Source organism: Triticum dicoccoides, chromosome 2A (assembly GCF_002162155.2).
Source record: "Triticum dicoccoides isolate Atlit2015 ecotype Zavitan chromosome 2A, WEW_v2.0, whole genome shotgun sequence".
NCBI lineage: Eukaryota > Viridiplantae > Streptophyta > Magnoliopsida > Poales > Poaceae > Triticum > Triticum dicoccoides.
In genome coordinates, this window is record NC_041382.1 from 692764958 (window position 1) to 692781378 (window position 16421).

At 48.2% G+C, this 16421-nt stretch overlaps 4 protein-coding genes across 5 annotated transcripts; 3 read left to right on the forward strand and 1 right to left on the reverse strand.

Annotated features, from left to right (window-relative positions):
• Window positions 1–841: 841 nt before the first annotated feature.
• Window positions 842–4453, forward strand: LOC119358124 (protein KOKOPELLI). Its single transcript, XM_037624818.1, has 3 exons — window positions 842–950; window positions 2411–2488; window positions 2577–4453. Exons 1-3 carry the CDS (start codon window positions 864–866, stop codon window positions 4431–4433), a joined length of 2022 nt encoding a protein of 673 aa, XP_037480715.1. The 5' UTR covers window positions 842–863; the 3' UTR covers window positions 4434–4453.
• Window positions 4454–6829: 2376 nt separating this feature from the next.
• On the reverse strand, window positions 6830–9223 carry LOC119356315 (V-type proton ATPase subunit G1-like). Of its 2 annotated transcripts, XM_037623260.1 has the most exons (4): window positions 9099–9223; window positions 8277–8371; window positions 7346–7446; window positions 6906–7265 (listed from the first exon to the last, which is right to left on the reverse strand). In XM_037623260.1, the coding sequence occupies exons 2-4, from the start codon at window positions 8362–8364 to the stop codon at window positions 7122–7124; spliced, it is 333 nt and encodes a 110-aa protein (XP_037479157.1). In that variant the 5' UTR covers window positions 8365–8371; window positions 9099–9223; the 3' UTR covers window positions 6906–7121. The 2 variants fall into 2 exon arrangements, with proteins under 2 accessions (XP_037479158.1, XP_037479157.1); XM_037623261.1 differs by lacking the exon at window positions 9099–9223 and having other exon boundaries at window positions 6830–7265.
• Window positions 9224–9412: 189 nt separating this feature from the next.
• LOC119356314 (multiple organellar RNA editing factor 2, chloroplastic-like) lies at window positions 9413–11730 on the forward strand. Its single transcript, XM_037623259.1, has 4 exons — window positions 9413–9756; window positions 9855–9952; window positions 10645–10710; window positions 11320–11730. Exons 1-4 carry the CDS (start codon window positions 9428–9430, stop codon window positions 11469–11471), a joined length of 645 nt encoding a protein of 214 aa, XP_037479156.1. The 5' UTR covers window positions 9413–9427; the 3' UTR covers window positions 11472–11730.
• A 391-nt stretch (window positions 11731–12121) lies between these two features.
• LOC119356316 (thylakoid lumenal 29 kDa protein, chloroplastic-like) lies at window positions 12122–14973 on the forward strand. Its single transcript, XM_037623262.1, has 11 exons — window positions 12122–12282; window positions 12351–12476; window positions 13137–13221; window positions 13323–13357; window positions 13449–13514; window positions 13607–13647; window positions 13769–13899; window positions 13982–14088; window positions 14190–14327; window positions 14445–14579; window positions 14698–14973. Exons 1-11 carry the CDS (start codon window positions 12199–12201, stop codon window positions 14806–14808), a joined length of 1059 nt encoding a protein of 352 aa, XP_037479159.1. The 5' UTR covers window positions 12122–12198; the 3' UTR covers window positions 14809–14973.
• Window positions 14974–16421: the final 1448 nt, after the last annotated feature.

The window sequence follows — 16421 nt, forward strand, 5'->3', positions numbered from 1 at the left end:
CCACTCCAGCCACGACTTCCGCGATGCATCGACTGTTACGACTGTGGGGGGTGCCCGTCGGCTTGCCTTTGGATTCTTCTTTAGTCTTACCGTCTGCGTCGCTATCGTTGTGACTGCTGGGGGTGTTGAGTAACGTGATTGTATTGGATACATAGGATAGACTAGAAAAGTATTCTGGCTTGTCTTGTACTCCAAGTAGATCATGTACTCCTATATATATGCCCACGAGGCTCAAACAATACAACGAACTATTCCACCAAATCCCTTTCTCCCTTCTAACATTTCCAACATTAGGTTAGTTTTTTTTTTAGGGTAACATTAGGTTAGTTGCCAGTCTTTTTTGGATGGCTACCAGTTTCTTTTTTCCTTTTTTTGTTTGAGAATACCAGTTTCTTTTTCCAGGAGAATGGTAACGGCATTCGGTATACTTGGGCCGCATGGGAACGGGATACCCTACCACTCCTTTCTAGCCCATCAAGGCAGGTAACTCTCCAGCGGGTTCTCGCGCCACGCAACACCCTCGTCAGTCGTCCCTTCCCCACACGAGCACTGCAATTCTGGAACCGCCTGTTCTCCCTTGCCACCGGAGAACTGCTAAATTCGCTCGACACCGTCGAAGAAGATGGAGCAGGCGACATCGATCTCGTCGTCCTCCCATGAACCTGGTTCGTTCCTGCCCCCCGTCTCCGTTTTGGTAGGAAATAGAGAAATTAAGCTTCTCCGTCCGATGCATGGAGGCGCGCAGTTCATCACGATCTGTGTTCTTACTTTTTCTTTTTTCTTTTCTTTTTTGGCGGGAAGATCTGTGTTCTTACTATTCATGTGACGTTTCTACTGAAGCGCCGGCGCCGGATGAGAATGAGATGGGGATGGAGCAGGTCCTGGCGGATCTGCAGGCGCTCAAGGGGCTCTACGGCCTGCTTCACAGGGCCCCCCAGCCAAATGAAAATGTAAGATTGCTTGAAGATCGATCAGCATGTTTTACTGCCTAAACAACCATTGCTTCTTTCAACAAGTCTTCTTCAACTGCGTCCGTCGATGCGTGCATTTTAAATTTCTGGATTTGCTAACTCTCGGTTGATCGATCATGACTTTCTTAATCATATTGTTTTTGAATTTCAATAGCAAATGCTGTTTTTCCCCCTCTTAACAAATTATTACAGCAAGCTGAATGTTTTCTTAGATTCATATGAACAAAGTTGTAAACTAGACTGGGAAATAAGATGTTCTCAGTCCGCTGAAATGATACTATATTGTTCTGCAACAAATTATTACAATAATATGAACTTTTTCTTTAAATCTGCATGAATAAATTGAGAAATGAGATTTGTTTTTATTGCCTTCAGACGTGTTTGGCTACCAAAGATTAGGAAGAACATAACATAACATAATGGAAAATGGTGGTTCTATTCCAAATTAGTGCATTATAAGTCTTTTTTTTGCATGAGAAACAAATTTCCACGCCAAAGGCGAAAAAAATGAGCTGTTGCCTTTGTTTCAAAAGAAATGAGAGGTTTGCTATTTCTAAGGCAAACTAATACCAAAATGCCATTGTGAGGTTTACTGTTGTTGTGTGCTAGTTTTAGTTGCTTATTTGTAAAGTTCAACATGATTTTCAAACTGTATGCCCATCCAATTTTAAAAGGATAAAAAAATAAAAATATGATATCGTCGGATTAGAAATGGACACTCTCAAGAAATAAATGGGAATGGTTTTTCTACCTCTTGTCCTTGCTCGGAGATTCGTCCCACATTTTTCCGAGTTATGTTGATGTTTGCCTTGTTTGCTTGTTTCGTAGCGTATCATAAACGTTACACCGTTGAAGAGTGAAAATTTGTGCTTCTGTCAGATCCTTCCTATCTTTTGATCGAGCTTGTATAGGTTCATACTGCCTGCTAGGACCGATAGTACTATACTGTCTGGGATGGAGTCAGGGCCTTTGTCACCCCTAGGAGTCGTCTAGCAGAAATTTGTTTCTGGGTGGGGTAGAAGAACTAGGAATCACAGATCTCTGCCTTTAAGGTTGAGATGAATCGATCTCGTTCGACGGAACGAAAACACCTCATATGTCGAATTCCAGAAAACCAGCAAGAGGATCCCCCCTGTTTGATCCCGAGGGCCGAGCGACAACCTCGACCAGAGCTGAAGTTTCGTCATATTTTGATCAAGTTCCATGGGATTTTCCCTTATTTTAGAAGTATATCGTAATGTTTCATTGTATATTATCAAAAATAGTTGCACGAAATATCCAACACATCGAACAGTAGATGAAAAATGCCGCCCACGGTAGATAAACGTTTCTTCGAAACTAACATGATAGTAATTGCCAATATACAAGAAAACTTCAGGCATCTTAGTTTCGTTTACATTTTCAGTTGCAACTCTAATTTAAACTCAACATTGTTGCAGTTGAACGAGGCATCAAGAGATATGTTAATGAAGATGCTAGACAACGCTACTCAGCAGACTCTCCTAAGACAGGCAAAGGTAATAATACATTTGCAGTAGTAATTATATATTGCCTTCTTGGGCAAATGCTGATAAGCAGAGCGATCGCTCGTCTGTACGCTTGCAGCTGCTGTCAGGCCCCCTGATGTCTCCTGCTGTGGAGAGGAAGCTCTCGATCCAACCAGGCCGCCGGACAAGCGGCAACGCCGAGCATCGCCTGAAGCCGACCGCGTCGCCCAGCCCCAGCCTCTGCGCCAGCCAGATGTCCCGGAGGCTGAAGCCGCAGAGCTCGGCGAGAAGCCGGGACGCCCGCAGCGTGTACGACGACCATCGCCGCCGCGAGAGGGACGGTCGTCTCCTTGCTCGCGTCGACTCCGGCCGCTCGTCAAGAACCGCGATGCCGCAGCTCCATCAGAGGACTCCGGATCAGCGCCTTTCCCGCCTCGCCTCCAACCGTTCGTCCAGGGTCGCCGAGCCGCGGCTCCATCCGAGCACTCCGGAGCAGCGCCTTTCCCGCGTCGACTCCAACCGCTCGTCCAGGGTCGCCGAGCCACGGCTCCGTCCGAGCACTCGGCCGGAGCAGCACCTTTCCCGCCTCGCCTCCAACCGTTCGTCCAGGGTCGCCGAGCCACGGCTCCGTCCGAGCACTCCGGAGCAGCGCCTTTCCCGCGTCGCCTCCAACCGTTCGTCCAGGGTCGCCGAGCCACGGCGCGGCGTGGCGAGCGGCAACGCTCCGCGCGCCGACCGCAGCGACAGGCATAGCAGGCTGCGCGGGAGCTCTGGACGTGGTGATCGTTCGTCGTCACCGTCGTCGTCGTCCTCGCCAGAGCGGAGCAACAGGCGCCGCTCCGTGTCCCGCGCGCCCTCGTCGCATGGTCGCGCCACGGTGCGAGGAGTGGGGGCGTATGGCTCCTCGACGCGTCGTTACAGCGGGAGGCTGGAGTCTGGGTTGTCCATGGGCGTGAGGTCACGCCCCGGCTCCGAGCGGGCCGGACGCGGCGCGGCCACGCCGAGGCGATCGTCGTCGAGCAGTGGCGAGGCGGCCACGATAAGCAGCCGCATCAGGCCGACCCGGGAACTCACAGAGCGCCGCGTACACGAATCTGAAGAAAGCGGAGAACGGAGCCTTCGGCGGCGACAGAGGAAGGAAGGTGCCGTCGGTGGCAGCACTAGCATGGGCTGGTCAAGCCGTCGGCCGCGGCGAGCGCTGGACCCAATCACCTCCGGCAGCACGTACAGCAGCAGCTCGTCAGCTGCCGCTAGCCCGTCTCCCTCCGCCAGCCCCACGGCGCCAACATCAACATCGGCCCCTTCAGCTTCTTCCTACTCCTCGTCGGCGTCGGCGTCAGCGCCGCGGCGAGGCAGTGCGCTGCCGGAGCACAAATTCAAGGAGGCGTCGAGCGCGTCAAGAAGTCGCCGGCGCCGGGAACGACAGGAGAGAAGGGAAGGGCGGCTACGAATGTTCAAGGAGAAGCTGGCGCTGGTGTTCCACCACCGCCATGACCATCACCACCACCACCACATCGGTGGCGGTGGCGGGCGCTCCGGCAGCCCCGTGCCCAGGCGCGACCGCCGCGGCAACAACAGCAAGTCGCCGTGGAGCTACCTCGGCGGCATGTTCCACCGCAGCATTGGCCACGACGCAAAGAAAAGCCACGACGCAAAGGAAAACCACGGCGCAAAGAAAAACCACGACGCAAAGGAAAACCAGGACGCAAAGAAGAAGACCACGAGCCGGACGGTGGTGCCGGTGCCGGCGCCGGCGAAGAAGCGCGGCGGGGGGCAAGCGCAGTCGCTGTTCGGCGCGCTGGTGAAGCACAAGTTGGGAGCGCGGAAGGCACCGGCGCGAGCTCCGACGGCGCGCGCGGGTACCCAGAGCAGGATGCAGGTCAATCACTGGTGGCAACTGCTGAGGCAACAGCACGGCCAGGCACAGCGTACCGGCAGGGCACGTCGTCGTTTAGGACAAGGGAAAGCACCGTAGTTTTCTGCGCCTGGGTCTGCAAGCACTCTCGTGCAGCATGTACTACAATGTGTGTTCAATTTGTTTGCTTTGCTTTAGTTGAGAAGTTGACCTGTTGGCCGGAGAGCCACGATGCCGAGTCCGGATTTACTAGGCCGCTGCCTCGATTCTCTGCTGTTTTGTTTAGACTTCCGATAGAATTAACTGCGAGCCGAACGCTGCGCCTCAAATAACGGGAAAGCCAGCTCCTTCATTGGCCATGCACGGGCGCTGCATGCGCGTGTGAAGCCTCGAGCGTGCGTGGGGCGAGGCACACCGGTTGGCTAGCTTCCTTCCGATTTCACCGGCCGGGATTAATTACAGACAATTACTGATAGCGCATTCAGTGACACCTAAATCCTGCCAATCCTGCCGTCCGGCCCTTTAAACCCGGACGGAGGTAGTATGTTCTTACAATTAATTTGTCGTTGCATTGAGGGTAGACAATAAAATCTGAGAATACAAATGATAAATGCCACATGTTACTCTCTCCTTTTCGGTTTATAGGGCTTATCTTAAAATTTTAATTTTTTCATTTTATAAGGCTAAATTTGGTTGTTTTCCATCACATGTTCAGATTCCAAGGTGCATTAAATCATTGCATGCAAGTATTAAGAAAAAATTGACCAATGCATGTACTTTATGCATGCATGCATTGCAATTTATGCATTGACAAACATAATTTTTTGAGGAAAACAAGTGCATTAATTAGGTGCTTTTGCAAACTACAAAAAGTATTCCACCATTCATCATCTACCTTGATTGGTGAGATTTTTGAATTGAGCCATATAAACCGAAAAGGAGGGAGTAGGTGCGTGACACTTTGGCCCAAACATTTTTTGATGGCAATTCCAGTAACTCAAGGATAGCAAATTTCAATGATACACGGAAAGTTTCTGTCAAAAACTGAAGCACGAAAGTTGCCATGCTTGCCATCCTCGCGTAACTAAACTTACCGTAGCAAAGGACGGTGGTGCTAAAAAGTCGTCGATGAGCCGCTGCTGAGATGCAACCACTGTGCTGCAACCAAGGTGTTGCTTGAGGGCGGTGCAAGCTTGCTAGCTATCGCCAGCGAAGGTGCTCACCGGTGCGGGTTGGCCTGCATAGGTCGTTGGGGTTTGCAACATTGCCTATGTTGCAGTGCAACATGCCCCGGTTGCACGAGCGGTGTTTGGAGAGTCATGCAAGCTGGAGGTGACCGCAACATGATCCATGTTGCAATTGGTGACCAATGACCCATGTGTTTTTGCACTCATTCAAGGTGACCCCAACATGGTCCATGTTGTAATGGATAACTGCCACATGGTCCGTGTTTGTGATGATGCGATGGCTACACGAAACAAATATAACGATGCATGACCCCAAACGATCTTTGCCAAAGATTAGTCGACTTGCGTGGTCCCTAAATTTCAGGAACCCTCTTACGAACGAAGACATACATGAGATTCATGGAAAGCCTGAGGCGGAGATGCGCCTGCTCGTAGGTCAATGGCGGACATGAGGCGAACAACTTCCTGCTAGACCAAGAGAAGAAAAGAGCTCTCTATCTTGAAGTATCTTTCACCCTTTGAAATGGGGTGAGGGTTCCCCAATTTATAAAAAAATGGAAGAAGACTATAATTTAGCCCTTTGGGCTACAACATAAAATGAGAAGCATCATGATTCTCTTTACTGTTGATCCTAAAGGCAGCATGAGTGAGGCGATCCTTACACTAAACATAGCCTGCCCGGTAACTGAGCATAACATAAAACCCAACACGCTTGTTCAGAAGGTGTATTAAGGGAATGTTTGCAATATATGTCAATGGTATATTTGATTTTATGGAACATGGATATATGAAATAATAATATAAAAACAAAAAATTCATACTATGATTTATTGTGTTTGATTGATTATTGTAAAATATTTGAAATTGCATAACAGGACAAGCATGTTTGCATATCAAGGTGACCTTTTTCTCATGTATGTTGCATGCTGAGGTGGTACATTTGCATGTTGAGAGAAATATGTTAGTGTGGGGTGGCTATTTAGATATTAAGATTAACATGAAATTAAACTTAAGTAAAAAGGCATGCCAAATATATGGAAACAATCCAAACAAAGGCCAATAATTTGGACATGACCAAAATATTGGTAGGTAAGTTTATCACCATCCAAACATATCCTAAGAATAAAACACTACCAATGAACATACAATGGCAGATCCAATAGCCTATAGCTGCATTACGATTTGAATCAGGATGCATTTCCTGCATCCAAAAACTTTCCAGCGTCTAAAAGTCATGCATTCAAAAGCTTTCGAGCATCTGAAGCACTCCATTTTTACGAACCCATTTCTGTTGTCAGAACAACATAGCTTGCCAAAGCTCACCATGGATTAAAAACTTATTTACTATTATGAATAATATATCTCACATAAAAAAATACATATACTGATAGCCATACAAGGGAGAGACAAAAAGGGCGGAAATCGACAAAATTTACGAACTAATCACCAAAGGTTTAGCAAGTAGTATCAGACATGGCTGCTGCTGAACTGTAGCAGCTTATTTCCAAGACAAGAAGGAATTACAGCTGGAAGTGGCAAAAGCCATTTCTTATAATACCTCCCAAAGAAATGAACAGATAGTACAAAGTTGCCATCATATGCAGGGCTGACTCATCAACCTTTAGTTCTTCACAGTGGTGACGTGCCTCAGAAGCATCTGAATCACCTCTGGAGAGATGTTTGCTGCCTGCTGCTTGAGCTGCTCAATCTTTACGTTTGTCTCTTGCTCAAGGCGTTTGACGTTTGCGCCAGAGTCACCGCTGGTCTGGAAGTGGAAATGATCAGAAGCCCTGTTATTATCTTATATAAACGAACAGATTGAATGTGCAGATGCGCGGTACATACCTCGGTGAGCTTCCTCTGGAAATCAGCCTCCATTTGTGCACGGTACTCAGCTATTTCTCTCTCAGCCTCTTCTTTGGCTTGCCTAAGCCTCGCCGTTTTAGCTGACAGAGACATCAGATTTCAGTTCATAGACAGAAGTAGATAGGAGTAATTTAATTTCAGCTTCGCAGTGAACAATAATATTCATAGAAGTTCAAATATTTCTATGGTACTCCCTCCGCTCCTAAGTATGTCTTTTTAGAGATTCCAATGCGGACTACATACGGAGCAAAATGAGTGAGTCTACACTCTAAAATATGTCTATATATATCCGTATGTAGTCCTTATTGAAATCTCTAAAAAGACTTATATTTAGGCCCCGGAACCCAAAGACTTTGATAACCGTAACAGATTTTGCCAACTCAACAATGCAATGCAAACATTTCACTTTCTGTACCCAACAAAAGAAAAGATGACATGGCCTATCAAGTAAGAAAGACAACATTACCACGCAATGAGTTACACAACGCTAGCAACCATGCTCTGTGCTACAAACCAGATGATGATCTCATAACTCACAATGGAACAACATCTATCATGACTTTAAAGTTCACTTAGTATAGCAGACAAGACATAGCAAATACTCTCTCCGTTCCCTAAAATAAAACCTTTTAGCTATTTCAAAATATTGATTACATACATACTAAAATGAGTGAACATACATACTAAAATGTGTCTAGATACATACGAATCAGGAAAAAGCTAAAAGGCCTTGTGTTCATTAGAAAATGACATTAGATCATGACAAATCCTACAAAAATCGGTGAATGCATCAAAATATAAAGTATCCACTGTAGCAAACAGAGCAGACCCTCACAGACTTCATAATGTTCTCACTCCACAATATTATGCTCGATAAATAATTAATTAAGCCAAAAAATAAGAAATTTACCAGCCCTAGCAGCATTTACAATTTGCTGAGCTTCTTGCTCTGCAGCAAGCAATTGCTGGATTCCACTCGGGCGCCTGCTTGAGTCCATGTTTCGGCTGCAGAATGAAGAACAATAATCAACGAAATGCAAATGGGTATGCAATATTGTTACATGGTTAGGAGTCCTAAAACACAGAATGTCACATAACATCCCAAAACTCCTAACAAAAGGGAAGCCTATAGCACTATCCATGCTGTAACCACCTGCAGTTTTACAGACAGAGATAGCTGGAAGAAAAATCGCACAAATCTGCTACTCAGAATACCAAATATCAACATTAGCTGGAGCTACAAAACTACCACAGAAGGCAGTATTTCGCTTCAAGCGGCTTAAACATTCATACGCAATTGCCTGATTCCAGGGCCTGACTACCTTGGAGCAACAAACTAATCAGGTCAATTTAGCGTACATAGCAACAGCCACTGCAGAATAGTTGGATCTACCCAGGCAGGTCTACACAAGCTTACAAGCCAGCTAGATGCCCACACATTACGGACCGCTACCTCAAACTGCAAATCCAGATCAGATCAGCTAAGATCCAGCAACAGAGGCCAGCTACTTGACAAATCAGCGATCCCCGAACACCCTTTGCTTATCCTCAATCGACCGGATCATCAAACAAACAGCGCCCAAATTGCAATAGCGTGAGCGAGCAGGATCGAATCGACGAAACGACCCGGCATCAAGCGCGGCCGATTCCGGCCCAGATCCGCCCAGATCGACGCGACGGGAAAAGAAACCAACGGAAAATCCCCCTGCTGGGAGGCGGATCGAGCTCGTACCTGACGGAGAGAGGCGAGACGACTCGAATCACGTGGAAGACGAGAAGGATCCGTGGGGAAAAGCTATCCTCTGCTGCTCCTCTCGCCGTCGTGGCCCCGACCTTTCCAGACTATTTATTACGGCCGCGCAATTGTATCGTTGTCTTGTGCCGAGCAGGGCCGGGCCGGGCCGGCCGTTTCAGATCCACTCGGTTACGAATTGGGCCTGTTAGCACTAATAAGGCCCAGAGGCGCGGGCAGCAAATAATAATATCTCTTCTCCCAAACCCCCAATCAAAACCCCATCCATTCCGGTTCCACCTCCTCCGCTCGTCTCCTACTCTCCCGCCATGGCCACCGCAGCGCGCGCCGTCGCCGCCGCCGCGCGCCCGGCGCGGCCGGTGCTCCAGCCGCGGCGCCTCCCGTGCCCATCCGCTCGCCCCGCGCGGCCTCGCGTCGGCCGCGCCGTCCGCTGCATGGCGCGGCGGCCCGACGCCTCGTACTCGCCGCTGCGGCCGGGGCAGGGCGGGGACCGCGCGCCCACGGAGATGGCGCCGCTGTTCCCCGGCTGCGACTACGAGCACTGGCTCATCGTCATGGACAAGCCCGGCGGCGAGGGCGCCACCAAGCACCAGATGATCGACTGCTACATCCAGACCCTCGCCAAGGTCGTGGGCAGGTAATCCGCGCGCGTTTGGCTCGATTTCTATCCGTCCCTACCGTGGGTGTTTCGCGGAATGAGGCTAATTTTGGTTTTGTTGTTGGTCGCCGGTGTAGCGAGGAGGAGTCGAAGAAGAGGATCTACAACGTGTCCTGTGAGCGCTACTTTGGGTTTGGGTGCGAGATTGACGAGGAAACGTCCAACAAGCTGGAAGGTATACATCAGCGAAATGCAAACTTTTTTCCATATTTAAGCACACATTGTGATAATTGGATATGAGTGCCATCTTAGGTTTCAGTTTCCAGTTGATGTACAGTCGTATTTCAGTATTCTGTTGTCTAGTTTAATAACATGATTAACACACCCTTTTGCTAACTGCGGGTCAAAACATTTCAAGTGCAAAATGTGTGAATGCCAAGGTCCAAGGATTACATAATACTGAGAAAAGGGCAAGTTGTAACATGCTCATGTTTGTCCCATATTAGTAGAGACTGAATTGTGCTGCACTATTGCAATCTGTGATCCTTTGGTGATGGGTATATTGGTTCATGGACATTGTTTTTTGTATATCTCACTTGGGTTGTATGGTATGCTACTGCACTTTTACCTTCGTTGATGGTGTATCAGGGATTTGATTTCTTGATATTTTGATTCTAGAAGGTTTATTATGTGAAATGTGCTGTAACAGCCTTATGTTTGGCATATACTACTTGTTTGTGGAATGTTCAGTAGCTAATCTGAAGAGAAAGTTTGCTATTGACTAGTGAGTACAGCTTCAGTGTTATGGTATTTATATACTTATCTGCATATGTACATTTGTTTAATGTCAGTAGCTAATATTCAGAGATATTTTGCTGTTGGATATCTGGTGGTTTCATAACCGTTGTTTGTGTTTTCAATATACAGGCCTCCCGGGTGTTCTTTTTGTGCTTCCGGATTCCTATGTTGATGCTGAGAACAAGGACTATGGTGGTAAGATTATTGCTTATGTTCTCTCTATTCCATTGTTTTGGCGTATTTTTCGAATTTTATGCTAGCTGTTGGTAGGCCATACTTTATGATTGTCCTTGAAGTAGAATTGGTCAATCAGATTTGTGATACCTTAATCCAAATGACTTGATTCTACTTAATGAGCCACTATCAGTTCTGTGCATTGATGTGCTCACTGCACAGTTTGATTCAATATACTCCCTCCGTAGATACATTCGTATGTAGACAAATCTAAGACAAGCTTTTTTGGACGGAGGTAATAGTTACTACATTACATGATTGAGGAAACCTTATTTAGGAGTATAAAGGTGCATTAATTTATTAGTCAGTGTTAAGGTTATAGTCCTTAAATGATCCTTTTGGAAAGACTGATCCTTCAAACATGATTTGCATGGCTTTCTATTCAAGGGTTTATACCATCCTCAGACTGTTCACATGCCTCCTGAGCCGTTAATTGTACAAGTGCAATTGATCCTTTCAGACCTGAAGTATATACTACACCTATGCATACTTCTGTTCTCCATGAAGAACATTTCTCACAAATGTGATCATATTTGTCCCGGATTTTCATCACGCTGCCCTTCTTTGCAGCCGAGTTATTTGTGAACGGAGAGATCGTCCAACGATCACCGGAAAGGCAGAGAAGGGTGGAGCCGGTGCCTCAGAGAGCTCAAGATAGACCGCGTTACAGCGACCGGACTCGCTATGTGAAGAGGAGGGAGAACCAGGCCTACCAACGGTGACATGTCCCCGTCGGTGTACCGCACAAGTGGCCCACTGCTATCGCTCCTTGCCCTAGATATAGCAACTGCTCCACGCCCGAAATGCCCCTCGTCGTCTTTGCTGCATTGTAGCCTCGCCATATCTGGGCGTTTATTTTCTTCACGAACTGTAGGTTAAGGACTGCATGTACTACTGTGAGTGACTTGTTCCGTTGTTTTGGTAACGGTATCTTGGTTTGCGGCGGAAAGAAAAAAAAAGTTCATGTGTTTGGAGCTCTGAGATTATTTTCACTCGTGATGATGAATCCTCCCTACCCTGTTTCAGCTCCATTAATTCGCCCTCTGTAACAAGCGTAGGTAGTAGCAGCACTGCAGCAGGGAGCTCATTTTCAGAAATCATCCATCTCTGTGTTGTCGCACGAGCCATGATGCCAGTGACCACGGGAGGCGGCACGGTTCGGTAACAATGTGGAAGCCAATCGGGGACGCGGAGGAACAACGCAGCGGCGCGATGAGTTTTACCAGCAAACGTGTGGTGGCGGTGGCGACATGGAGAATGCACGTGCAGGTCCGTGATTGGCTGCCTTATCCGCCGAATCCTACACGTGCAGGTCCGTGATTGGCTGCCTTATCCGCCGAATCCTCCCGCTGCATGCCGAATTGCCGAGCGCACAACACACGCGCCGGCCAGCCAGCCAGCCCCGTGACCGAGACCGTGCGAGCGCTCAAGTCGAACGGAGTGAGGGAAATGGCGGGCGCGACCTTCCTCTCTGCTCCCGCGCTGCGCCTCGGCCTCCCTTCCGTCTCGTCGCCGGCGTGCAGACACGCACACGTATGTATGCTTCCCGATTCAGACCGCGAGTCCCCTCTCATGCTAAATTAACAGCTTTCTCCGTGCAGATTCAGGTGTGCTGCCAGGCCAAGTCCGGGGGCTCCGGCGCCGAGGCGGCCGCCGCTTGCGAAGAGGCTCTGCGGTTCCGCAGAAGGGATCTGATCGGGGGCTGCTTCGGCGCCGCCGTTGGCTTGGTATGTGATACTACTTCTCTATGCAGCTCAGCAGTCCCTGCAGGCTGCAGCTCAGCTCTGCTGCATCATCATGGGTGGCAGTATGGCACAGCTAAACAAATGCAGCATGCATGATGGAAGAATGATGACAACCGGCACCTCCATGGCTTTTTTTTTTGAACCGGGCCTCAACCCCTTTCCATTAAAAGCATAACGGAAATACATACTTCAGAGAACCACAGACCCAAGAACCAAATTCAGCATAAGGAAACTAGAAAGGTGGGGTGAGTTCAAGGCACCACTGGGAAACCCACCATGAGCACTCGTCATCGAGCAGCTCATTGCGGGGCGAAAACCCAGCGACACCTGTGATCACGCAACCTATAGGATCTAAACACCAAGGAGTCTCCAAAAGGAACCCGAAACAGTCTAAATTCACTAAGCTTACAGGCTCACAAAAGAGCAATCCGAGCACTCGCGCAGGAGTGAAAGGCAGCCTATCCCTGACAGACGAGAACTCGAAGCTTCGAAGAGATGCAGAAGGGATCAGTTCGAAGCTGAGTTGGTTGGAGCCGCGCAGATTCTCATCATCATCGAAGCACTGGACCTGAGCATCTTGGCTCCGCGCTCCATAGCTTTTATCTATCGTAATTACAGTTGTTTGTTTATGCGGTGTGTTAGGAAATCGTTGAGGGCTCTACGAGGTTCACAGGGGTGGCTGCTGCGGCTGACCTGATCGAACGCCGGCAGCGCTCCGAGTTCCAATGTAGGTTGCCTCAGCTCCCTCTTTTCGCTTCAAATGCTACGTAGTACATATGCTTCTTAATGACCTTTCGGGTTGGTGCACTCTGCTGTTTGTTTCTTCAGCAAGCATCAAAAGCACCCTCACAGCAGCCATAGAGGTGAGATAACTGCACATTATGTACACTCAGATCGTCATCAATTTCACCTGTCTGTCCCATTGTCGGCTGAAACTCTGAAAGTCTTTTGCAGGCAAAGCCAGAGCTCGTGCCGTCTCTCTTGACCTTGGCACTGAATGATGCTATGACATACGACAAGGTCTGCTCTCTAAATGGCTTCTGGCAATTGGTTACATGTTCACATTGAGGTAACTGATGGTGCTACTGGCTGTTAACTTAACTCTTCTGCAGGCTACGAAGACAGGAGGGCCAAATGGGTCCATCAGGCTAAGGTAGTAGCTACCAGCTTCTCTTTCTGCATCTTTGTGGTTATGTTACAGTTAAGCTCTGCAAGTGACAGCCTAACAAGTTGCTCGGCCTTGTTGTTTGATCAATTCCTGTTAAACAATAAAGTGCAGAAATAAGCAGACCTGAAAACAGTGGACTTTCTGCTGCCTTAGATCTGCTAGTAGAAGCAAAGAAAGAGATTGATTCCTACTCCAAGGGAGGCCCCATTTCATTTGCAGATTTGGTCCAAATAGGGGGTATGCTAATTTGATTAGCCATATGATCTGTGTGTGTACTGCACTACTGATGTATACTCAAATAAACTTTTACCCGCAACAGCATCACAGGCACTTAAGAAAACGTTCCTTGATGCGGCCATTGCCAAGACCGGTGGGAACGAAGAGAAGGGAAGGACCCTATACTCGGCATACGGTTCAAGTGGGCAGGTATTCATCCACTTCGCCAGGCCGGAGCCTGTCTGTTCATTTCTTCTTCTGTAATATAGACCTAGTTTGCTAATATACAAGTCGGTACACATTCATTGTAGTGGGGTTTCTTCGACAAAATATTCGGGCGAGACGACGCACAAGAACCTGATCCAGAGGGCAGGGTGCCTCAGTGGAGCACCGCTTCTGTCCAGGAAATGAAGGACAAGTTTATCTCCGTCGGTCTCGGTCCTCGTCAGGTCACTTCTACTCATTGATCGTTTCATAATTTCTCCTTTAGTTACAGATCACTTTTTCTATTGGACTGCAGAAGTTGTGATTTCAGTCTAACCAGTACCAGGAGAATTCTACTGCAGGTTGCTGTGATGTCGGCCTTCTTCGGACCCGACCAAGCTGCCACGGAGGAGAAACTGATCGCTGATCCAGACTGCCGGCCATGGGTCGAGAAGTACCAGCGCAGTCGCGAGACGGTCTCCCGAACCGACTACGAGGTAAGGGATTTAATGGACATGTTCAAGCTGCCAATGCCAATGCCGCAGGACATATATATGTTCTGAAATCCTCACCTCTGGTTTTTAAACTCTGCTTCTGAATGTGTATGTATGCCAGGTTGACCTGATAACCGCGGTCACCAAGCTGAGCTACCTGGGCCAGAAGATAAACTACGAGGCCTACACATACCCCAAGCAAAAGATTAACTTGGGTAAACTGAAGCTGTGATTGATGATTGCGCTGGGCATATCTGCGAGCGATTGGGTGTGTATGGAGAATGAGTTTGATATGGGGAGAGTTAATGTTTTGGCTGAGTCTTGTCGTGTTTTAGAAAAAGAAAGATTTATTGCTTTTGCTCTCTGCGTCATAGATGCACACACATACCTTTTTTTAGTTGTTGGAGCTGATTCTGGCAGATCCATCAGTAGGGTATCCCAGCGAGGTGAGTAGATCGGCAGGAGGCCAGATTTACCTAGGTTCAGGTCCTCCTTACGAGGTAAAACCCTACTCGGCCTCGGCTTATTTTTAGTTGTATGTTGTCTATCGACTAGCTCAGTCTCGGCTTATATAAGATATTGCGGCCCCTGGGTTGCACAAACATAGTCAGCTATGTCCCCCTAAAAAAACATTGTCGGCTATGTCGGTGGAGGAGAGTCCTCTATGGCTTCAGCTTCCTTGTCTTGAACAGTAAGGCCTCCAGCGTCTTCCTTCTATAGAGCCCATGGGCCGACATGATGGCCCAGGACGGGAAACTGACCTAGGGGGCCTTGGGCTGGCCTACTTGAAACGACAACCAGAGAGGTGAGGCACCCCAGGGGCTGTAACACCATTAGTAGCCCCTAAACTGGTCCTCAAGCTTGGCGGCATCCTGATCGGCATTGATCCTCAACAATGTCTTCTCAGCTTGCCGAGGTTGAAGCTGGTTCTTTGAAGCTCCCTTGAAAGTGACTGTTTGTTGCCGACCTCCTGTAGCCGGTCTGCTCCCTGAAGTCGGCCCACCTGTTGAGAGAAAAGCTTAGTTTGATCTTGAATTGCCGATTAAGCTAGCTGGACTCCGTGGAAAAGTTATCCTGCCAAGCCGGCTCTTGCGAGCCGATTTCTCGAGGAAAAATTTCTGATGACGTCCAGTGGCCCCCAAGGAGTAGGTTTGTTCGACGAACCCGTCCTGCACTATGGACTTTTTCCTTTTAAAATTCATGAAACTTCCGTCCCGTAGCCCCCGAGTCAAACCGGTTTCAATGAAACTGGGTTGCAGTTCACTATAATTAGGATTTAGCGCGGGATGCAGTAGCCCCACAGACCCAGGCCGGTTTGAAAAGTTGACCTAAGGACCGAATCTCCTTGGAATCATTTTTCCGTTGAACTGATGTATAGCCCGCGAGACTCAGGCTAGGATGTAAGGCCGACCTAAGGATCGAATCTCCTCGAAGAAATTATTTCTTTGAACTGATATGCAGTAGCCCCCCGGGACTGAGGATGAGCTGAAAGGCCGACCTGAGGATCGAATCTCCTCTTGGCATTTTTATGTTGAACTGAGATGCAAGATGGCTGGCCTGAGGATCAAATTAATCTTCTCGGAATTTAGCTTTTTGCGCTTGAAAACACTGATCCAGTAGCCCGTGAGACTTAGTCCGTGTTAAAAAGCCGGCCTTTCAACCCGGCCCGAGGATCAAAAATTTCCTCGTAGGATCTAAATAAATCAAATTGGTGAGCAGTAGCCTCTGATAGTCAAGTTGGGCAGAATGGCGGACCTGAGGATTTTCCTCTGGTAGCTTCCACTTATTTTTGGCACTGGACTATAATTCAGTCGACGAACGACGTTTGACCATGTGTAACCCCAG